Genomic DNA, 23,026 nt, shown 5'->3' on the forward strand with positions numbered 1-23,026 from the left:
CCACTGTTTGACGACTGCAGCTAGCGGTTTCACATAGAGGTTGAACAAGGTGGGGCTCAATGAAGAGCCCTGTGGGACCCCCAGGTCCAAGGGATAGATGGTGGATTGGCAGGGTGGTATTGCCACTTTAAAGGTTCGATCTGAGAGAAAGGATCGAAACCACTGGAGAGCGGTGCCTGCTACTCCAGCTTCCTCTAAGCGTTGAATCAGTATCTGGTGGGACACAGTATCGAAAGTAGCGCTCAGATCTAATAGCAGGAGCGCTGCTGTACGTCCGGAGGCAAGCACCAGGCGTAAATGCTCGATGATATAGAGCAAGGTGGTCTCGGTACTGTGTCCTGGCCGGAAGCCATTCTGGCTGGAGTCCAGTATCTGATTACGAGCCAGGTGTTCAGACAGGATTGAGTTTACATGGGCTTCGGTGACTTTAGCCATCCAAGGCAATAAAGATATGGGGCGGTAGTTTTCTGGCAAGAGGGGGTCGGAATTTGCCTTTTTTAGGATAGGGGTGACTACCGCCTGCTTCCATGAAGATGGAACCGTTCCAGTTGACAATGACATGTTGATTAGATTAAGTATGGGAGCTAGGCACAGCGGAGAAAGAGTACTAATAAGGGCTGGCTTCAGCGGGTCCAGAGGAGAGCCTGATTTAACGCTGAGGCTAAGTTTGTCAAAAGCCTCAGTGGACAGATCAGGTAGGAAAGTCAAAGTCTCAAACCCCAAGAGATTAGGGTCAACTAACTCTGGATCCGGCCGACACAGATCAAAACCTCGGTATATTTTCTGCACTTTCTCCAAGAAGAAAGTCGCCAAATTCTCGCAATGGGAGTCAGTGCAGATCTCTGCTGAGGTAGCTCTTTTATTCATAAGGTCTTTCAATACCTTGAATATTAGTTTAGATGGATTGGAGCTGGCTAGAAATTCCTGAGCATAGAATGCGGCCCGTGTTCTGCAGATTGCCCTGTGGTAGAGCTTAAGTTTGGCAAAATACAGGGTTTTCAGGGCAGGATCATAAGATCTTCTCCAATCCCTCTCCGCTTTCCGGCAAGTTTTTTTAAGCTCGGCAAGGGACTCATTATACCACGGGCTGGGTACCTTCAGATGACCTTTCGACCAGCGCATAGGTATAAGAGAGTCAAGAGCGTCTGAAATCCATGTGCAAAACAGCTGGTAGCCGTGATCCACATCCAAAAAAGCGCTCAGGGGTTTCTGTTCCAGCAGCCTGTAGAACTCTTCAAGTTTAAGTTTGTGCCAGTGCCTTTTAAGAATTGGCCTATCCACAGGTTTAAATGGTTTATCGTGAATAGGGCAAAAGGCTTCCACCAGCAGGTGATCCGTCCATCCCATCAACAGCGGTTCAGACACCTTCAGCCTCACAAGAGTGGAAAAAAAGGGATCAAGAATATGACCTCCAGTGCGGGTGGGAAGAGTAACAAGCTGGACGAGTTGAAGAGCTTCAAGATCCGCGAGCAAGGTGTTAACGGCTGTGGACGACCTTTTGTCAAAATGGATATTGAGGTCACCCATGATGTTGAAATTCGCACAGCCGAGCGCTAAGGAGCTTACCATATCGGCAAGAGCGGACTTGAAGGCTGAATCATTGCCAGGTGGGCGATAGATGAGCATACCGCTAAACGTAAAATGATGACTAAAAGCAACTTTGAAGAGGGCACTTTCACAAGCGGGCAGCCCAAGAGCTTTCCATTCAGCAGGAAAGCAGGATTTAACTGCCATGGCGATGCCACCGCCTCTCGTAGTCCGATTTAGCGTAAAAAACGTATAATTCGGAGGGAAAGCAAGATTTAGAATAGCGGCATCTGAGTCCTGAAGCCAGGTTTCGGTGAGTAGAAAAAGATCTGGATCGTCTTTTTCAATGAGGTCATAAATAAACTGGTGATGTTTGACCAGTGACCTCACATTCAAACTCCAGATCCGGAGGCCCTGGTCTGCATTGATATTGCGTTTGATCTGGTTGACGCCTTCCAGAGAGGGGATCATAATCGGGCTTACTAGAGACCAAGCTTTACAGGCGCAGACATAAGGGCCGGATAGGGGGTCCACAGGATGACATGAGCAGACCCCAACCCTGTTCCCAATAGATATCAAATCTGCCCGGAAGTAATTAGGCATTGATAAGGCGTGTCAGATGAAAGTGACAGCAAAAATATAAAACCGAGCCCTACCACGTCTCGCGCTTCCTCCTCGCTGACGGGCGCAGACGGGCAGGACTCTGGCACGAGGGCGTCCCACCTGCGCGTCCCGCTGCGCGGGAGAGGAAAGCTTTAAATAGGCCAACCAATCCCAGCGCGAGCGCGAGGACGTTCCAAGATGGCGCCCGTAGCTGTAAAACCGAGCCCAAAGCAAGATGGCGCCCACACAGGACCACCCTCGGGACCCGGACCCGCCAAAACGGTGGTGAAGCAACCTTTTAAATGCGGTGAGAGGGAGGGGGGCTAAACCCAGCCAAATCTCGCTAAAAACAGGGGAAAAGTGAAGAAATGAGCGATCAAATGAAATACAAAACAAGGGCAATTTAAAATACAGAAGCGCCAGCAGCAGCGCGTGCTAGAACAAGATTCAAACTGCAACACTCGCTCCCAGCTCGAGTGTTCATGCAGCTCATAGGAATGATGGCATCTTGCATATTCATAGTACCTCACGCAAGACTGCAAATGTGTCCACTTCAAGAGTGCTTAGGATGCCAATGGAACCAGGCTCACAGTCAATTAACAGACCTAGTGTTGGTAGACGATCCAACTCGTCGTTCTCTGCAATGGTGGAGCACCAAAAACCTTTCAAAGGGCCAACCGTTTCTAGAGCCAGTTCCTCAAATAATCAAGACAGCGGACGCGTCGCTCTTCAGCTGGGGAGCTCCCCTACTGCATCACACCATGCAAGGTAGGTGGACACCGCAACAAAAGTTACTCCACATCAACCACTTGAAGTTGCTAGCTGTTTTTCTAGCCCTAAAAGCATTCCAAAAACAAGTATCAAACAAAGCTGTCTTAGTCCGCACAGACAATATGACAGCTATGTACTACATACACAAACAAGTGGGAACACACTCTCTGCAGCTCTCTCAGTTAGCACAGCAGATATGGAGATGGGCCATACCACTAAAGATCTTCCCCTTAGCCCAACACGTTCCAGGAGTACAAAACACCATAGCAGATCTGCTAAGTCGACAGACACAGCAGATCCACGAGTGAGAACTTCATCCGCAAGTTCTTCATCCGTTCTTTCAAATATGGGGACAACCTCAGATAGACCTCTTCGCCACCCACGAGAACGCAAAATGCCCAAACTTCGTCGCCAGATATCCATACCCGCTGTCCAAAGGCAATGCGATATGGATGAACTGGTCAAGACAATTTGCATACGCTTTTCCTCCTCTCCCACTACTTCCGTTAGTGGTACGCAAACTACAGCAACATTCCCTAACACTCATTCTAGTTGCTCCAATTTGGGTCAGACAACCGTGGTACACCACGCTGCTGCAACTATCTGTGGTACCACACCAGAAACTAAGCCTATCTCCACGCCTATTAACACAGAACCGTGGAGAGATCAGACACCCAGACCCAGCTCAGCTCAACCTAGCAATCTGGCTCCTGAGGTCATAGAGTTTGGTTACCTCAACCTTCCTCCAGAATGTATGAACTTTATCAAAGAAGCTAGACGTCCCACCACTAGAGCATGTTATGCTGCTAAGTGGAAATGGTTTGTGATATACTGTCAAAACAACCACATAAATCCTTTAGATGTGTCTATTCAACACATCCTAGGATATCTATTACACCTTCAAAAGTGTAATTTAGCGTGCACGTCTATCAGACTGCACCTTGCTGCCATTGTAGCATACTTACAGAATAGACAACATCTGTCTCTCTTTAGAGTACCAGCTATAAAGGCTTTCATGGAGGGACTCAAAAGAATAAACCATCCCAGAACGCCACCCGCACCAGTGTGGAACTTAAACTTGTACTCACACGGTTAATGGAACCTCCCTTTGAACCGTTACATACATGTGAATTGCAATTCCTAACCTGGAAAGTAGCTTTCCTAGTAGCTATTACTTCTCTCAGAAGAGTTAGTGACCTACAAGCATTTACCATTCAGGAACCCTTTCTGCAAATGCATCATAACAAAGTGGTTCTTCGTATTAATCTTAAATTCCTTCCAAAAGTCATTTCACCATGCCATCTAAATCAATCAGTTGAGCTGCCCGTATTTTTCTCGCTGGTTCAGATGCTCCGTCCATCACCACCCCCTTTTTGTACCGCTTTGTTCGCCATAAGTTGGCAGGGTATGCTCAGACGTTAGTCCTTTGCTCACTTTGCCACTGGATTAAAGCAAGCCGGGCTGAAGATGGCTGAAATGCCAGAAACCGGTCCTCGGAAGCTTGTTTCTGGTCCAGGGAAAGCACGGCTTGGCAGTTCGGGCTGGACTGTTCCCATGAGGCACAGGGTCAGACTGATTTGCATATGGGCATGCCTGAACTGGGGTGGCAGAGTGGGCTAAAGAACGGTGATGGATTCAACCAGTGGCGGCTGGTGACATTTGAAGGTGGTAGGGCGTAAAATGTGCGGTGGCGCGAATCGCAGAGCACAAGCATAGCGATCTAGCCAGAATGACCGAACGAGGCTCAGGGGGGAGGAGAAAGCAAAGTAATATATAAATTCTGCCAGTTCCACCAGTACTAGACACATTGTCAATGTGTTTTATCACCACACAGAGGTTGAGATGATGTGCATGTCTCATCCATGTACTAACCACACCTCACCCCATCCGCTTTTCCCCAGCTGGTGCTTATTCAAATCTATACATCTTATGTACTGCGGTAATGTACTGTTGTTCATCAAAGTTAGTAGTTTATTCACATCCGACTGCAAATGTATATACCCCTAAATGTCCTAGAGTTAAACTGATGCCAAACCACAAATGTCTAAGCTCTCACTTGCTTTACTAATGTATTTAATATAGCCTTTCTCTTCCACATGCAGATGTTGTGCAACTTCTCATTCTATGACCCTTATTGTGAAAAACTCTTCCATCTTCATGTCTAGCAGCACTATATTATAACTTTAAAATAAAAAATAAAATTAAAAAATCCTCTGTAAATGGGCCCTGATGTGCTTGTCTGCGTTTCCGCTATATAAACATCAACACTCTTGGAAGTGCAGAGTCACTCTGCACTTCAAAGACTGTTAATGTTTATATAGCGGAAACGTGACCGAACATATTAAGAGCTGCAGCCGTTGTCTGCTTTACATCCTGGCGATTGGATTTTGCTAAGTCCATGATCAAACATCGAAGTATGGCCATAATGCTGGCTAGAGCAAGCACAGCTGAGCTGCCGACTTTGGAGAGAGTGTCTGTGTGCAACGTGTGCACTGTAGTAATGGCGGCGTTAGGTGCAGAGCAGACCTGACTACTTTGGAAGCACTAAAGTAGGCAGCTCTGCTCTTGCCATGATGTCACACACAAGCAAAATACTACATACTCACTCAGAGTAATTAGGCAGGTCGGACATTCATCCAACATTCACGTTGCAGCCAGGCTGCCAATATAGAAGTAGAGACGCACTGTGCACACGCAGAACACTAAGTACCTTCTTTATATGGGAGCCTCAGCCACGGCGCGCTTTGTACTTCGAAACAGCACACACTACAATCATGTGTTCGAGGTGGCTCACATGCGTGCGCGATACTCACACTTAGTTGTCAGGTTTCTCCCATTCATAACCAACATAACAACCCACCCACCTTATCCTGGAGTCCGGACCCGTACATCACCGCCGCGTGTCCTCAAACATCCATCCATCTGCTGTATGGTCTAACGTGACCAGTCACGGCTCGCTCACAGTGGGGGCCAGGGGGGTGGGGATAAATAAAATACAAAACTTACCTTGTCTTCACTTGACCGGGTCCGCACCTTCTCTGCTCTGGGGTCCCGTTGGCGCCTAGACTAATTAGTAATGGCTGCCACTTGCCGAGACACAGTAGTAGCCAATCCTGATGCTGCTCTCTTTAGAGGAGAGCTGCTCTCTAAAGAGAGTAGCATCAGGATTGGGCTGAGCCTTAAAAAAACGTTGTTCGTTTTTTCAGCACTGGGGTACGTTGCATTAGGCAGGCAAACCCCTAATCCGTTGTTTTTTTTAAAGCCACATAGTTTACTAGTTGGAGAAGCCCTGCCGGGCAAACACCACATGCGCAGTGAGTGCGCACTGTGCCGGCACAGAGTCAGTCCAGCGCCACCCAGTGTCAGACAGTGCATACTGTCCATGTCCATGACACACACACACACTACGGCCGCAGGGCAATAATTATCGGGCAATTTATTCGAGCGGCGCGTTAATTTATAAAACTTTTATTAACGCGCCGCTCGAATAAATTGTCTGATAATTATAGGTGGGGCAACGCCCAAACGCCCTAATGGTAAAACCGCCACTGGATTCAACCCAGATCTGTTGACTGGGTGTGGGTGTTTGATTGGTTTAGATGCTCCATCCATCACCACCCCCTTTTTGTACCGCGTATTTTTCTCGCAGCCACAAACAGTCACAGAAAGAGCTCTACACACCTTAGATGTCAAAAGAGCATTACTGTACTACATTGAAAGGACACAAACTTTTCGTAAAACTAAACATCTTTTTGTGTCTTTTTCACAACCACATAAAGGTAACACCATATCAAAATCGGGGATAGCTAGGCGGATTGTTAAATGCATACAAATATGCTACCAGAAAGCTAAGTGTACATTGACAATTCCTTCTAAAGCCCATTCTACAAGGAAAATAGGGGCTTCAATGGCATTTTTAGGGAACATTCCCCTAGATGATATATGCAAAGCAGCTACATGGCTTACACCGCACATATTCACAAAACACTATTGTGTAGATGTCCAAACTAAACAACAAGCCACTGTGGGCCAGGCTGTTTCAAACTACTGCAACAGATACTGGTGGTCCCTGCTAAAGGTGGGTACTGCTATACAATCTATGCACAGTGTGTAATCTGCAGCTCATATGCCTCGAACGAAAAATGCTACTTACCAGTATGCATCTGTTCTTGGCATGTAGAGCTGCAGAGTTACACACGCCCACCTGCCTCCCTGGCTACCTGTATCTGTTCCAGTATTATCTTAATTAGATACAAATCACATGGACATCACTACCTCTTGTACAGCTCCATCACTTCCCTAATGGCGAAAAACAATCTAAGGATGGAGCCGATGCCCTCGCGCAGTATCGTCCAAAGGAGGAGTCGCCTATCCCGTGACTTCCAAAGACTTTTCTACAACAAAACAAACTGCAAACATCTGGGCTCCACACTAGGTGGCGATCTATGCACAGTGTGTAACTCTGCAGCTCTACATGCCAAGAACAGATACATACTGGTAAGTAGCATTTTCCTTCCAGTGGATACACTATTGAGCTCAGATTCCTAACGGCCTTCCCAAGTCCCCATCTGGGGAGTGGGATTCCTCAACATGCTCATAAGGTTCCAGGTTGAATTTTGGCACACTGTCTTCTATAATTTGTTTGAAGTGCTACCTTTCAGAGGGTGCAGAAACAGAGCTCTCCAAACAAAGAGACAGATTAAGAAACTGAGTCAGCAGACAGAGGTGGCACTTGTATGTGGCTCCTCACCATCACTTCGGGGGGGGTACAAGGCCGCCACAGAGCACAAGGTGCTGCCTGTTGGCATGCGGGACCATCACAGGAACAATTCTCCTGATCCACTCTGGTTCATGGTTGATATCCCTCAGGTGAGGAATCTGCGGTTAGACAGAGTATGCAGAAAGAGCGTTACCAATGGAGCTTGTTCTTTTTGTTTTTTGTGGATGTTGTTCTCTGCGCTCATGCACTTGTGTGGATTTCTTCCCTTCAGATTACCAGTATGGAATCAAACTGCTCTCCGCCCTGCCTGGCGGTGAGCGCAAGGTGCTCATCATCTTCAACGCGCCCAGCCTCCAGGACCGCCTGCGGTTCACAAGCGACCTGCGAGAGTCCATTGCGGAGGTGCAAGAGATGGAGAAATACCGCGTAGAGTGTAAGTGTCCAGAGATTTCCTTCTTTCGGGTGGGGTGACTGGTCAGACAGCTCCAGGCCCCTTCCTGTGCCATCATGTCTCCTGACTGGAGTGTCCCACTGCACCCACCTTGTGGTATGCCAAGGCCCCTTCCTGTGCCTCTCTCCTGTGGCATTGTGTCTCCTGACTGGACTGTCCCTCTGCACCCACCTTCTGATAAGCCATTTCTGTCCAGTATCAGGTGCTGGTGGAAGTCCATCTTCTGTGTCTCCAGTGCAGGGCCTATGAACAAATACTGTGCTTTCTTGGAATGTGATACAAATGGTAACTAACTGTGCCCTTTGGTTCTATGTCTCACCTGTGCCCTTCCCCGACCACCTCACAGCTGAACTTGAGAAGCAGAAAGGCGGGATGCGGCCCAACGCCTCCCAGGGGCCTGGCCTTAAGGAGGCTATGAATGGCACGCTGACCCGCACCAGCTTGGAAGACACCTACGCCGCCGGCGATGGCCTGAAGCGCAGCACGCTCAGCAGCTCTCTGCGAGACCTCTCCGACGCAGGTGAGTCTGTGCCCTCTGTGCTTCTCCTGCCTCTGGTAGTGCATAGTGAAGATTCCTCTGCCAACTCCTTTTCTTCCACTACTTTCACTGTCCTCTGCCAGCCCCTGGGCGCTCTGCTGTCTCCGTCGCTGCTTTCACTGTCCTCTGCCAGCCCCTGGGCGCTCTGCTGTCTCCGTCGCTGCTTTCACTGTCCTCTGCCACCCCCTGGGCGCTCTGCTGTCTCCGTCACTGCTTTCACTGTCCTCTGCCAGCCCCTGGGTGCTCTGCTGTCGCCGTCACTGCTTTCACTGTCCTCTGCCAGCCCCTGGGCGCTCTGCTGTCGCCGTCACTGCTTTCACTGTCCTCTGCCAGCCCCTGGGCGCTCTGCTGTCGCCGTCACTGCTTTCACTGTCCTCTCCCAGCCCCTGGGCGCTCTGCTGTCTCCGTCACTGCTTTCACTGTCCTCTCCCAGCCCCTGGGCGCTCTGCTGTCTCCGTCACTGCTTTCACTGTCCTCTCCCAGCCCCTGGGCGCTCTGCTGTCGCCGTCACTGCTTTCACTGTCCTCTGCCAGCCCCTGGGCGCTCTGCTGTCGCCGTCACTGCTTTCACTGTCCTCTCCCAGCCCCTGGGCGCTCTGCTGTCTCCGTCACTGCTTTCACTGTCCTCTCCCAGCCCCTGGGCGCTCTGCTGTCGCCGTCACTGCTTTCACTGTCCTCTCCCAGCCCCTGGGCGCTCTGCTGTCGCCGTCACTGCTTTCACTGTCCTCTCCCAGCCCCTGGGCGCTCTGCTGTCTCCGTCACTGCTTTCACTGTCCTCTCCCAGCCCCTGGGCGCTCTGCTGTCTCCGTCACTGCTTTCACTGTCCTCTCCCAGCCCCTGGGCGCTCTGCTGTCTCCGTCACTGCTTTCACTGTCCTCTGCCACCCCCTGGGCGCTCTGCTGTCTCCGTCACTGCTTTCACTGTCCTCTCCCAGCCCCTGGGCGCTCTGCTGTCTCCGTCACTGCTTTCACTGTCCTTTCCCAGCCCCTGGGCGCTCTGCTGTCGCCGTCACTGCTTTCACTGTCCTCTGCCAGCCCCTGGGCGCTCTGCTGTCTCCGTCACTGCTTTCACTGTCCTCTGCCAGCCCCTGGGCGCTCTGCTGTCTCCGTCGCTGCTTTCACTGTCCTCTGCCACCCCCTGGGCGCTCTGCTGTCGCCATCACTGCTTTCACTGTCCTCTCCCAGCCCCTGGGCGCTCTGCTGTCTCCGTCACTGCTTTCACTGTCCTCTGCCAGCCCCTGGGCGCTCTGCTGTCTCCGTCGCTGCTTTCACTGTCCTCTGCCACCCCCTGGGCGCTCTGCTGTCTCCGTCACTGCTTTCACTGTCCTCTGCCAGCCGCTGGGCGCTCTGCTGTCGCCATCACTGCTTTCACTGTCCTCTCCCAGCCCCTGGGCGCTCTGCTGTCGCCATCACTGCTTTCACTGTCCTCTGCCAGCCCCTGGGCGCTCTGCTGTCTCCGTCACTGCTTTCACTGTCCTCTCCCAGCCCCTGGGCGCTCTGCTGTCTCCGTCGCTGCTTTCACTGTCCTCTCCCAGCCCCTGGGCGCTCTGCTGTCTCCGTCGCTGCTTTCACTGTCCTCTCCCAGCCCCTGGGCGCTCTGCTGTCTCCGTCACTGCTTTCACTGTCCTCTGCCACCCCCTGGGCGCTCTGCTGTCTCCGTCGCTGCTTTCACTGACCTCTGCCACCCCCTGGGCGCTCTGCTGTCTCCGTCGCTGCTTTCACTGTCCTCTGCCACCCCCTGGGCGCTCTGCTGTCGCCGTCACTGCTTTCACTGTCCTCTCCCAGCCCCTCGGCGCTCTGCTGTCTCCGTCACTGCTTTCACTGTCCTCTGCCAGCCCCTCGGCGCTCTGCTGGCGCCATCACTGCTTTCACTGTCCTCTCCCAGCCCCTGGGCGCTCTGCTGTCTCCGTCGCTGCTTTCACTGTCCTCTCCCAGCCCCTGGGCGCTCTGCTGTCGCCGTCACTGCTTTCACTGTCCTCTCCCAGCCCCTGGGCGCTCTGCTGTCTCCGTCGCTGCTTTCACTGTCCTCTCCCAGCCCCTGGGCGCTCTGCTGTCGCCGTCACTGCTTTCACTGTCCTCTCCCAGCCCCTGGGCGCTCTGCTGTCTCCGTCACTGCTTTCACTGTCCTCTCCCAGCCCCTGGGCGCTCTGCTGTCTCCGTCACTGCTTTCACTGTCCTCTCCCAGCCCCTGGGCGCTCTGCTGTCGCCGTCACTGCTTTCACTGTCCTCTCCAAGCCCCTGGGCGCTCTGCTGTCTCCGTCACTGCTTTCACTGTCCTCTCCCAGCCCCTGGGCGCTCTGCTGTCTCCGTCACTGCTTTCACTGTCCTCTGCCACCCCCTGGGCGCTCTGCTGTCTCCGTCACTGCTTTCACTGTCCTCTCCCAGCCCCTGGGCGCTCTGCTGTCTCCGTCACTGCTTTCACTGTCCTCTCCCAGCCCCTGGGCGCTCTGCTGTCTCCGTCACTGCTTTCACTGTCCTCTGCCACCCCCTGGGCGCTCTGCTGTCTCCGTCACTGCTTTCACTGTCCTCTCCCAGCCCCTGGGCGCTCTGCTGTCTCCGTCGCTGCTTTCACTGTCCTCTGCCACCCCCTGGGCGCTCTGCTGTCTCCGTCACTGCTTTCACTGTCCTCTGCCAGCCCCTCGGCGCTCTGCTGTCGCCGTCACTGCTTTCACTGTCCTCTCCCAGCCCCTGGGCGCTCTGCTGTCTCCGTCGCTGCTTTCACTGTCCTCTCCCAGCCCCTGGGCGCTCTGCTGTCGCCGTCACTGCTTTCACTGTCCTCTCCCAGCCCCTGGGCGCTCTGCTGTCTCCGTCGCTGCTTTCACTGTCCTCTGCCACCCCCTGGGCGCTCTGCTGTCTCCGTCGCTGCTTTCACTGTCCTCTCCCAGCCCCTGGGCGCTCTGCTGTCTCCGTCACTGCTTTCACTGTCCTCTGCCAGCCCCTGGGCGCTCTGCTGTCGCCGTCACTGCTTTCACTGTCCTCTCCCAGCCCCTGGGCGCTCTGCTGGCGCCATCACTGCTTTCACTGTCCTCTCCCAGCCCCTGGGCGCTCTGCTGGCGCCGTCACTGCTTTCACTGTCCTCTCCCATCCCCTCGGCGCTCTGCTGTCTCCGTCACTGCTTTCACTGTCCTCTGCCAGCCCCTGGGCGCTCTGCTGTCGCCGTCACTGCTTTCACTGTCCTCTCCCAGCCCCTGGGCGCTCTGCTGGCGCCATCACTGCTTTCACTGTCCTCTCCCAGCCCCTGGGCGCTCTGCTGTCTCCGTCACTGCTTTCACTGTCCTCTCCCAGCCCCTGGGCGCTCTGCTGTCTCCGTCACTGCTTTCACTGTCCTCTCCCAGCCCCTGGGCGCTCTGCTGTCGCCGTCACTGCTTTCACTGTCCTCTCCCAGCCCCTTGGCGCTCTGCTGTCGCCGTCACTGCTTTCACTGTCCTCTCCTAGCCCCTGGGCGCTCTGCTGTCGCCGTCAATGCTTTCACTGTCCTCTCCCAGCCCCTCGGCACTCTGCTGTCTCCGTCACTGCTTTCACTGTCCTCTCCCAGCCCCTGGGCGCTCTGCTGTCGCCATCACTGCTTTCACTGTCCTCTGCCAGCCCCTGGGCGCTCTGCTGTCTCCGTCACTGCTTTCACTGTCCTCTCCCAGCCCCTGGGCGCTCTGCTGTCTCCGTCGCTGCTTTCACTGTCCTCTCCCAGCCCCTGGGCGCTCTGCTGTCTCCGTCGCTGCTTTCACTGTCCTCTCCCAGCCCCTGGGCGCTCTGCTGTCTCCATCACTGCTTTCACTGTCCTCTGCCACCCCCTGGGCGCTCTGCTGTCTCCGTCGCTGCTTTCACTGTCCTCTGCCACCCCCTGGGCGCTCTGCTGTCTCCGTCGCTGCTTTCACTGTCCTCTGCCACCCCCTGGGCGCTCTGCTGTCGCCGTCACTGCTTTCACTGTCCTCTCCCAGCCCCTCGGCGTTCTGCTGTCTCCGTCACTGCTTTCACTGTCCTCTGCCAGCCCCTCGGCGCTCTGCTGGCGCCATCACTGCTTTCACTGTCCTCTCCCAGCCCCTGGGCGCTCTGCTGTCTCCGTCGCTGCTTTCACTGTCCTCTCCCAGCCCCTGGGCGCTCTGCTGTCGCCGTCACTGCTTTCACTGTCCTCTCCCAGCCCCTGGGCGCTCTGCTGTCTCCGTCGCTGCTTTCACTGTCCTCTCCCAGCCCCTGGGCGCTCTGCTGTCGCCGTCACTGCTTTCACTGTCCTCTCCCAGCCCCTGGGCGCTCTGCTGTCTCCGTCACTGCTTTCACTGTCCTCTCCCAGCCCCTGGGCGCTCTGCTGTCTCCGTCACTGCTTTCACTGTCCTCTCCCAGCCCCTGGGCGCTCTGCTGTCGCCGTCACTGCTTTCACTGTCCTCTCCCAGCCCCTGGGCGCTCTGCTGTCTCCGTCACTGCTTTCACTGTCCTCTCCCAGCCCCTGGGCGCTCTGCTGTCTCCGTCACTGCTTTCACTGTCCTCTGCCACCCCCTGGGCGCTCTGCTGTCTCCGTCACTGCTTTCACTGTCCTCTCCCAGCCCCTGGGCGCTCTGCTGTCTCCGTCACTGCTTTCACTGTCCTCTCCCAGCCCCTGGGCGCTCTGCTGTCTCCGTCACTGCTTTCACTGTCCTCTGCCACCCCCTGGGCGCTCTGCTGTCTCCGTCACTGCTTTCACTGTCCTCTCCCAGCCCCTGGGCGCTCTGCTGTCTCCGTCGCTGCTTTCACTGTCCTCTGCCACCCCCTGGGCGCTCTGCTGTCTCCGTCACTGCTTTCACTGTCCTCTGCCAGCCCCTCTGCGCTCTGCTGTCGCCGTCACTGCTTTCACTGTCCTCTCCCAGCCCCTGGGCGCTCTGCTGTCTCCGTCGCTGCTTTCACTGTCCTCTCCCAGCCCCTGGGCGCTCTGCTGTCGCCGTCACTGCTTTCACTGTCCTCTCCCAGCCCCTGGGCGCTCTGCTGTCTCCGTCGCTGCTTTCACTGTTCTCTGCCACCCCCTGGGCGCTCTGCTGTCTCCGTCGCTGCTTTCACTGTCCTCTCCCAGCCCCTGGGCACTCTGCTGTCTCCGTCACTGCTTTCACTGTCCTCTGCCAGCCCCTGGGCGCTCTGCTGTCGCCGTCACTGCTTTCACTGTCCTCTCCCAGCCCCTGGGCGCTGTGCTGGCGCCATCACTGCTTTCACTGTCCTCTCCCAGCCCCTGGGCGCTCTGCTGGCGCCGTCACTGCTTTCACTGTCCTCTCCCAGCCCCTCGGCGCTCTGCTGTCTCCGTCACTGCTTTCACTGTCCTCTGCCAGCCCCTGGGCGCTCTGCTGTCGCCGTCACTGCTTTCACTGTCCTCTCCCAGCCCCTGGGCGCTCTGCTGGCGCCATCACTGCTTTCACTGTCCTCTCCCAGCCCCTGGGCGCTCTGCTGTCTCCGTCACTGCTTTCACTGTCCTCTCCCAGCCCCTGGGCGCTCTGCTGTCTCCGTCACTGCTTTCACTGTCCTCTCCCAGCCCCTGGGCGCTCTGCTGTCGCCGTCACTGCTTTCACTGTCCTCTCCCAGCCCCTTGGCGCTCTGCTGTCGCCGTCACTGCTTTCACTGTCCTCTCCTAGCCCCTGGGCGCTCTGCTGTCGCCGTCACTGCTTTCACTGTCCTCTCCCAGCCCCTCGGCACTCTGCTGTCTCCGTCACTGCTTTCACTGTCCTCTCCCAGCCCCTGGGCGCTCTGCTGTCGCCATCACTGCTTTCACTGTCCTCTGCCAGCCCCTGGGCGCTCTGCTGTCGCCGTCACTGCTTTCACTGTCCTCTGCCAGCCCCTGGGCGCTCTGCTGTCTCCGTCGCTGCTTTCACTGTCCTCTCCCAGCCCCTGGGCGCTCTGCTGTCTCCGTCACTGCTTTCACTGTCCTCTCCCAGCCCCTGGGCGCTCTGCTGTCTCCGTCACTGCTTTCACTGTCCTCTCCCAGCCCCTCGGCGCTCTGCTGTCGCCATCACTGCTTTCACTGTCCTCTGCCAGCCCCTCGGCGCTCTGCTGTCTCCGTCACTGCTTTCACTGTCCTCTCCCAGCCCCTGGGCGCTCTGCTGTCTCCGTCACTGCTTTCACTGTCCTCTCCCAGCCCCTGGGCGCTCTGCTGTCTCCGTCACTGCTTTCACTGTCCTCTCCCAGCCCCTCGGCGCTCTGCTGTCTCCGTCACTGCTTTCACTGTCCTCTCCCAGCCCCTCGGCGCTCTGCTGTCTCCGTCACTGCTTTCACTGTCCTCTCCCAGCCCCTGGGCGCTCTGCTGGCGCCATCACTGCTTTCACTGTCCTCTCCCAGCCCCTCGGCGCTCTGCTGTCTCCGTCACTGCTTTCACTGTCCTCTCCCAGCCCCTCGGCGCTCTACTGTCACCGTCACTGCTTTCACTGTCCTCTCCCAGCCCCTGGGCGCTCTGCTGTCTCCGTCGCTGCTTTCACTGTCCTCTCCCAGCCCCTGGGCGCTCTGCTGTCGCCGTCACTGCTTTCACTGTTCTCTCCCAGCCCCTGGGCGCTCTGCTGTCGCCGTCACTGCTTTCACTGTCCTCTCCCAGCCCCTGGGCGCTCTGCTGTCGCCATCACTGCTTTCACTGTCCTCTGCCAGCCCCTGGGCGCTCTGCTGTCGCCGTCACTGCTTTCACTGTCCTCTGCCAGCCCCTCGGCGCTCTGCTGTCTCCGTCACTGCTTTCACTGTCCTCTGCCAGCCCCTGGGCGCTCTGCTGTCGCCATCACTGCTTTCACTGTCCTCTGCCAGCCCCTGGACGCTCTGCTGTCGCCGTCACTGCTTTCACTGTCCTCTCCCAGCCCCTGGGCGCTCTGCTGTCTCCGTCACTGCTTTCACTGTCCTCTCCCAGCCCCTGGGCGCTCTGCTGTCGCCGTCACTGCTTTCACTGTCCTCTCCCAGCCCCTGGGCGCTCTGCTGGCGCCATCACTGCTTTCACTGTCCTCTCCCAGCCCCTGGGCGCTCTGCTGTCGCCGTCACTGCTTTCACTGTCCTCTCCCAGCCCCTGGGCGCTCTGCTGTCTCCCTCACTGCTTTCACTGTCCTCTCCCAGCCCCTGGGCGCTCTGCTGTCGCCGTCACTGCTTTCACTGTCCTCTCCCAGCCCCTGGGCGCTCTGCTGTCTCCGTCACTGCTTTCACTGTCCTCTCCCAGCCCCTGGGCGCTCTGCTGTCTCCGTCACTGCTTTCACTGTCCTCTGCCACCCCCTGGGCGCTCTGCTGTCTCCGTCACTGCTTTCACTGTCCTCTCCCAGCCCCTGGGCGCTCTGCTGTCGCCGTCACTGCTTTCACTGTCCTCTCCCAGCCCCTGGGCGCTCTGCTGGCGCCATCACTGCTTTCACTGTCCTCTCCCAGCCCCTGGGCGCTCTGCTGTCGCCGTCACTGCTTTCACTGTCCTCTCCCAGCCCCTGGGCGCTCTGCTGTCTCCCTCACTGCTTTCACTGTCCTCTCCCAGCCCCTGGGCGCTCTGCTGTCGCCGTCACTGCTTTCACTGTCCTCTCCCAGCCCCTGGGCGCTCTGCTGTCTCCGTCACTGCTTTCACTGTCCTCTCCCAGCCCCTGGGCGCTCTGCTGTCTCCGTCACTGCTTTCACTGTCCTCTGCCACCCCCTGGGCGCTCTGCTGTCTCCGTCACTGCTTTCACTGTCCTCTGCCAGCCCCTGGGCGCTCTGCTGTCGCCGTCACTGCTTTCACTGTCCTCTGCCACCCCCTGGGCGCTCTGCTGTCTCCGTCACTGCTTTCACTGTCCTCTCCCAGCCCCTGGGCGCTCTGCTGTCTCCGTCACTGCTTTCACTGTCCTCTCCCAGCGCCTGGGCGCTCTGCTGTCGCCGTCACTGCTTTCACTGTCCTCTCCCAGCCCCTGGGCGCTCTGCTGTCGCCGTCACTGCTTTCACTGTCCTCTCCCAGCCCCTGGGCGCTCTGCTGTCTCCGTCACTGCTTTCACTGTCCTCTCCCAGCCCCTGGGCGCTCTGCTGTCTCCGTCACTGCTTTCACTGTCCTCTCCCAGCCCCTGGGCGCTCTGCTGTCTCCGTCACTGCTTTCACTGTCCTCTCCCAGCCCCTGGGCGCTCTGCTGTCTCCGTCGCTGCGTTCACTGTCCTCTCCCAGCCCCTGGGCGCTCTGCTGTCGCCGTCACTGCTTTCACTGTCCTCTCCCAGCCCCTGGGCGCTCTGCTGTCGCCGTCACTGCTTTCACTGTCCTCTCCCAGCCCCTGGGCGCTCTGCTGTCTCCGTCACTGCTTTCACTGTCCTCTCCCAGCCCCTGGGCGCTCTGCTGTCTCCGTCACTGCTTTCACTGTCCTCTCCCAGCCCCTGGGCGCTCTGCTGGCGCCATCACTGCTTTCACTGTCCTCTCCCAGCCCCTGGGCGCTCTGCTGTCGCCGTCACTGCTTTCACTGTCCTCTCCCAGCCCCTGGGCGCTCTGCTGTCTCCGTCACTGCTTTCACTGTCCTCTCCCAGCCCCTGGGCGCTCTGCTGTCGCCGTCACTGCTTTCACTGTCCTCTCCCAGCCCCTGGGCGCTCTGCTGTCTCCGTCACTGCTTTCACTGTCCTCTCCCAGCCCCTGGGCGCTCTGCTGTCTCCGTCACTGCTTTCACTGTCCTCTGCCACCCCCTGGGCGCTCTGCTGTCTCCGTCACTGCTTTCACTGTCCTCTGCCAGCCCCTGGGCGCTCTGCTGTCGCCGTCACTGCTTTCACTGTCCTCTCCCAGCCCCTGGGCGCTCTGCTGTCGCCGTCACTGCTTTCACTGTCCTCTCCCAGCCCCTGGGCGCTCTGCTGTCTCCGTCACTGCTTTCACTGTCCTCTCCCAGCCCCTGGGCGCTCTGCTGTCTCCGTCACTGCTTTCACTGTCCTCTCCCAGCCCCTGGGCGCTCTGCTGTCTCCGTCACTGCTTTCACTGTCCTCTCCCAGCCCCTGGGCGCTCTGCTGTCTCCGTCGCTGCGTTCACTGTCCTCTCCCAGCCCCTGGGCGCTCTGCTGTCGCCGTCACTGCTTTCACTGTCCTCTCCCAGCCCCTGGGCGCTCTGCTGTCGCTGTCACTGCTTTCACTGTCCTCTCCCAGCCCCTGGGCGCTCTGCTGTCTCCGTCACTGCTTTCACTGTCCTCTCCCAGCCCCTGGGCGCTCTGCTGTCTCCGTCACTGCTTTCACTGTCCTCTGCCACCCCCTGGGCGCTCTGCTGTCGCCGTCACTGCTTTCACTGTCCTCTCCCAGCCCCTGGGCGCTCTGCTGTCTCCGTCACTGCTTTCACTGTCCTCTGCCACCCCCTGGGCGCTCTGCTGTCGCCGTCACTGCTTTCACTGTCCTCTCCCAGCCTCTCGGCGCTCTGCTGTCTCCGTCACTGCTTTCACTGTCCTCTCCCAGCCTCTCGGCGCTCTGCTGTCGCCGTCACTGCTTTCACTGTCCTCTGCCAGCCCCTGGGCGCTCTGCTGTCTCCGTCACTGCTTTCACTGTCCTCTGCCACCCCCTGGGCGCTCTGCTGTCGCCGTCACTGCTTTCACTGTCCTCTCCCAGCCCCTCGGCGCTCTGCTGTCGCCGTCACTGCTTTCACTGTCCTCTCCCAGCCCCTCGGCGCTCTGCTGTCGCCGTCACTGCTTTCACTGTCCTCTCCCAGCCCCTGGGGGCTCTGCTGTCGCTGTCACTGCTTTCACTGTCCTCTCCCAGCCCCTGGGCGCTCTGCTGTCTCCGTCACTGCTTTCACTGTCCTCTCCCAGCCCCTGGGCGCTCTGCTGTCCCCGTCACTGCTTTCACTGTCCTCTGCCAGCCCCTCGGCGCTCTGCTGTCGCCGTCACTGCTTTCACTGTCCTCTCCCAGCCCCTGGGCGCTCTGCTGTCTCCGTCACTGCTTTCACTGTCCTCTCCCAGCCCCTGGGCGCTCTGCTGTCTCCGTCACTGCTTTCACTGTCCTCTCCCAGCCCCTGGACGCTCTGCTGTCGCCGTCACTGCTTTCACTGTCCTCTCCCAGCCCCTGGGCGCTCTACTGTCTCCGTCGCTGCTTTCACTGTCCTCTCCCAGCCCCTGGGCGCTCTGCTGTCTCCGTCACTGCTTTCACTGTCCTCTCCCAGCCCCTGGGCGCTCTACTGTCTCCGTCACTGCTTTCACTGTCCTCTCCCAGCCCCTCGGCGCTCTGCTGTCGCCGTCACCGCTCGGGCAGCAGTCTCTCTGTGCCCTTCACTGATGAGAGACTTAGGGCCTAATTTATATGTTGGCAGAGAGGGAGCTCCATTGCAACGGCGATGGTGTTCCCTTCCCGGCAACGCAGTGGTTTGCCCACTAGAATCACATGCGGGCGGACCATATTCTGGCCACAGCAGTGACTACGCCGTTGCCGCCGTGGCCAAACTTCTCAGACAGCCAGACAGAATAAGGGCCATCAGAGAATTGGCTATAAGTCTGTCCGCGCAAGTAGGATGGGCAGGCATATCACCGTTTTTTACTGTCTGTCTCCGCCAAACAAACCCTAAAGGTCGGGGACAGTAAAAATATAAAATGCTCCCCTCGCCATGGGAGGTAACTCCCATGGCTAGTGGGACATTATCCTTTTTATTTTCAAAAAGTAAATCCTGCTTTTTAAAAAAAAAAAAACAGATTGGTGCAAGGGTCCATCACGCCCTGCAGCAAACCGCAAAAAGCCAAAAAGCATTGACACAATCACTGTGACAGAGGTTCCTGCCAGTGCTTTAGAAATAGCCGCCTTCTTGCCAGCCATTTCTACATTTGGCGGGTGGCATCTCCATCAGGGAGACTGTGTAATTTACTCCATGGCCTTGCAGAGAAGCGGGCTGCCGCCAATTACATTTTCCCATCATTCGTTAAAAGAATAAGGGGACGCTGTAACGTCTTCCTCGAGGGAAGCCAGAGGCTTGAAAGACAATCTGCAGCGATGGAGATATGAAAAGGATGAATCCTACACTCGCCTCCTGGATTCAGAGCCACTCTGTGTCTGCCTCACACCCCAACTGTGACTGCGAGGAGTAGTAATGAGCGCAAAGGCTTGCACAGAGATGAGGCAAAGACTGGCACGAGGTACAGAGACTGGCATGGATTTTAAATCCAGAGACTGGCACAGAGGCAAGAGGAAGAGACTAGCACAGAAGCGAGGTACAGAGAGTGGCTCAGAGGTGAGGTGCAGAGACTGGCACAGAGGTGAGGTACACAGATTGGCACAGAGGTGCAGTACAGACTGGCACAGATGCGAGGTACAGACTCTGGCCCAGAGGCAAGGTGCAGAAATTGGCACAGAGGTGAAGTACACAGGCTGGCACAATGGTGAGGTACACCGACTGGTGCAGAGGCAAGGTACAGAGACTGGCACAGAGGCGAGGTACACAGACTGACACAGAGGTGAGGTACACAGGCTGACACAAAGGTGAGGTACACCGACTGGCACAGAGGCAAGGTACAGAGACTGACACAGAGTCAAGGTACAGAGACTGGCACAGAGGCGAGGTGCAGAGACTGGCATAGAGGCGAGGTGCATGGACTGGCATAGAGACGAGGTGCAGAGACTGACATGGATATGAGGTACATAGACTGGCACAGAGGCGAGGTGCATGGACTGGCATAGAGACGAGGTGCAGAGACTGACATGGATATGAGGTACATAGACTGGCACAGAGGCGAGGTTCAGAGACTGGCATAGAGGCGAGGTACAGAGACTGGTACAGAGGTGAGGTGCAGAGACTGGCATAGAGGCGAGGTGCAGAGACTGGCATAGAGGCGAGGTGCAGAGACTGGCATAGAGGCGAGGTACAGAGACTGGTACAGAGGTGAGGTGCAGAGACTGGCATAGAGGCGAGGTGCAGAGACTGGCATAGAGGCGAGGTGCAGAGACTGGCATAGAGGCGAGGTGCAGAGACTGACATAGAGGTGAGGTGCAGAGACTGACATGGATATGAGGTAAATAGACTGGCACAGAGGCGAGGTGCATGGACTGGCATAGAGGCGAGGTGCATGGACTGGCATAGAGGCGAGGTGCATGGACTGGCATAGAGACGAGGTGTAGAGACTGGCATAGAGGCGAGGTGCAGAGACTGGCACAGAGGCGAGGTTTAGAGACTGGCATAGAGGCGAGGTGCAGAGACTGGCACAGAGGCGAGGTTTAGAGACTGGCATAGAGGTGAGGTGCAGAGACTGGCATAGAGACGAGGTGTAGAGACTGGCATAGAGGTGAGGTGCAGAGACTGGCATAGAGGTGAGGTGCAGAGACTGGCATAGAGGCGAGGTGCAGAGACTGACATGGAGATGAGGTAAATTGACTGGCACAGAGGCGAGGTACACAGACCGGCACAGAGGCGAGGTTTAGAGACCAACATGGAGATGAGGTACATAGACTGGCATAGAGGCGAGGTGCAGAGACTGGCACAGAGGCGAGGTGTAGAGACTGGCATAGAGGCGAGGTGCAGAGACTGGCACAGAGGCGAGGTGCAGAGACTGGCATAGAGGCGAGGTGCAGAGACTGGCATAGAGGCGAGGTGCAGAGACTGGCATAGAGGCGAGGTGTAGAGACTGGCATAGAGGCGAGGTGCAGAGACTGGCACAGAGGCGAGGTGCAGAGACTGACATGGAGATGAGGTACATAGACTGGCATAGAGACAAAGTATACAAACTGGTACGAAGGTGAAATAGACTAACATGAAGGCAAAGGTCTTCCCCTAGTGCCTCGTAGTGGTAGCTGCTCATTTAAGGAGACAGAGCATCTATGTGTTTCCCCATCTCAATGATTGCCTGAACAAGAGTACAAGCAGGTAGCCGAGCCTACTGCACACATATGCGACCATCGCACAAATCCACAGTCATGGTTTCACCATAAACCTGCCCAAGTGCCACGTCAGACCCTCTAGACCCAACTCTTCTTAGGAATGATTCTGAATTCAGTGGCTGGCAAGGCCTACCCAAGTCCTCAAGGGCAGCAGCCTTTGCCAGCTTGCACCTCTTTCGCCGCCACATTGTCAACTCACAGTAGGAACTGTAATGCACCTCTTGGGCAAGATGGCCTCATGTATCACTATCATGTGCCAAGCCCGGCTATGCTCGGCACCGTGGTCACAAGTGGAGGGTCAGAGAGAAGATCTACTTTGATGACGGCCATCGCTCCTCGCTTTCCACAGTGGTGGAACAGCAAAAACCTGCTGGAGGGCGGGCCTTTCACTAGACCACAGTCTACAAGTGATCATCACTATGGACACCCCCCAAGCCGGGTGGGGGGCTCACCTCAACCACAACACAGTGCAGCCTGTGTGGACTTCACAACAGCAGAACCACCATATCAACTATTGAGCTTGTGGCGTCTGCCTTCCCCTCATAGCCTTCCTACCATTTATTCGAGGCAAAGTAGTCCTGGACAGGACAAACCATCTGACTGCCATGCACCACCGTCAGAAGCAGAGGGGGCACTCGCTCCCTACGGCTCTCCCTTCTGGGTCAGACAGTCTGTGTACCACCGTCAGAAGCAGAGGGGGCACTCGCTCCCTACGGATCTCCCTTCTGGGTCAGACAGTCTGTGCACCACCGTCAGAAGCAGAGGGGGCACTCGCTCCCTACGGATCTCCCTTCTGGGTCAGACAGTCTGTGCACCACCGTCAGAAGCAGAGGGGGCACTCGCTCCCTACGGATCTCCCTTCTGGGGCAGACAGTCTGTGCACCACCGTCAGAAGCAGAGGGGGCACTCGCTCCCTACGGCTCTCCCTTCTGGGTTAGACAGTCTGTGTACCACCGTCAGAAGCAGAGGGGGCACTCGCTCCCTACGGCTCTCCCTACTGGGTCAGACAGTCTGTGTACCACCGTCAGAAGCAGAGGGGGCACTCGCTCCCTACGGATCTCCCTTCTGGGTCAGACAGTCTGTGCACCACCGTCAGAAGCAGAGGGGGCACTCGCTCCCTACGGATCTCCCTTCTGGGGCAGACAGTCTGTGCACCACCGTCAGAAGCAGAGGGGGCACTCGCTCCCTACGGCTCTCCCTTCTGGGTCAGACAGTCTGTGTACCACCGTCAGAAGCAGAGGGGGCACTCGCTCCCTACGGATCTCCCTTCTGGGTCAGACAGTCTGTGCACCACCGTCAGAAGCAGAGGGGGCACTCGCTCCCTACGGATCTCCCTTCTGGGTCAGACAGTCTGTGTACTACTGTCAGAAGCAGAGGGGGCACTCGCTCCCTACGGCTCTTCCTTCTGGGTCAGACAGTCTGTGCACTACTGTCAGAAGCAGAGGGGGCACTCGCTCCCTACGGATCTCCCTTCTGGGTCAGACAGTCTGTGTACTACTGTCAGAAGCAGAGGGGGCACTCGCTCCCTACGGATCTCCCTTCTGGGTCAGACAGTCTGTGCACCACCGTCAGAAGCAGAGGGGGCACTCACTCCCTACGGCTCTCCCTTCTGGGTCAGACAGTCTGTGTACTACCGTCAGAAGCAGAGGGAGCACTCGCTCCCTACGGATCTCCCTTCTGGGTCAGA

General features: G+C 56.7%; 1 protein-coding gene across 5 annotated transcripts in view; it reads left to right on the forward strand.

The window, feature by feature from the left end:
- The window catches only part of IQSEC2 (IQ motif and Sec7 domain ArfGEF 2), a 942,770-nt gene that overhangs the window by 875,450 nt on the left and 44,294 nt on the right, over positions 1 to 23,026 (forward strand). For all 5 annotated transcript variants that reach the window (XM_086940141.1, XM_086940140.1, XM_086940143.1 and 2 more), the window contains 2 exons: positions 7,893 to 8,054; positions 8,419 to 8,592. In XM_086940141.1, the coding sequence (XP_086796267.1) occupies positions 7,893 to 8,054; positions 8,419 to 8,592 (336 nt within the window). The remainder of the gene's footprint in view (positions 1 to 7,892; positions 8,055 to 8,418; positions 8,593 to 23,026) is intronic.

Source organism: Lissotriton vulgaris, chromosome 10 (assembly GCF_964263255.1).
Source record: "Lissotriton vulgaris chromosome 10, aLisVul1.2, whole genome shotgun sequence".
Classification (NCBI taxonomy): domain Eukaryota; kingdom Metazoa; phylum Chordata; class Amphibia; order Caudata; family Salamandridae; genus Lissotriton; species Lissotriton vulgaris.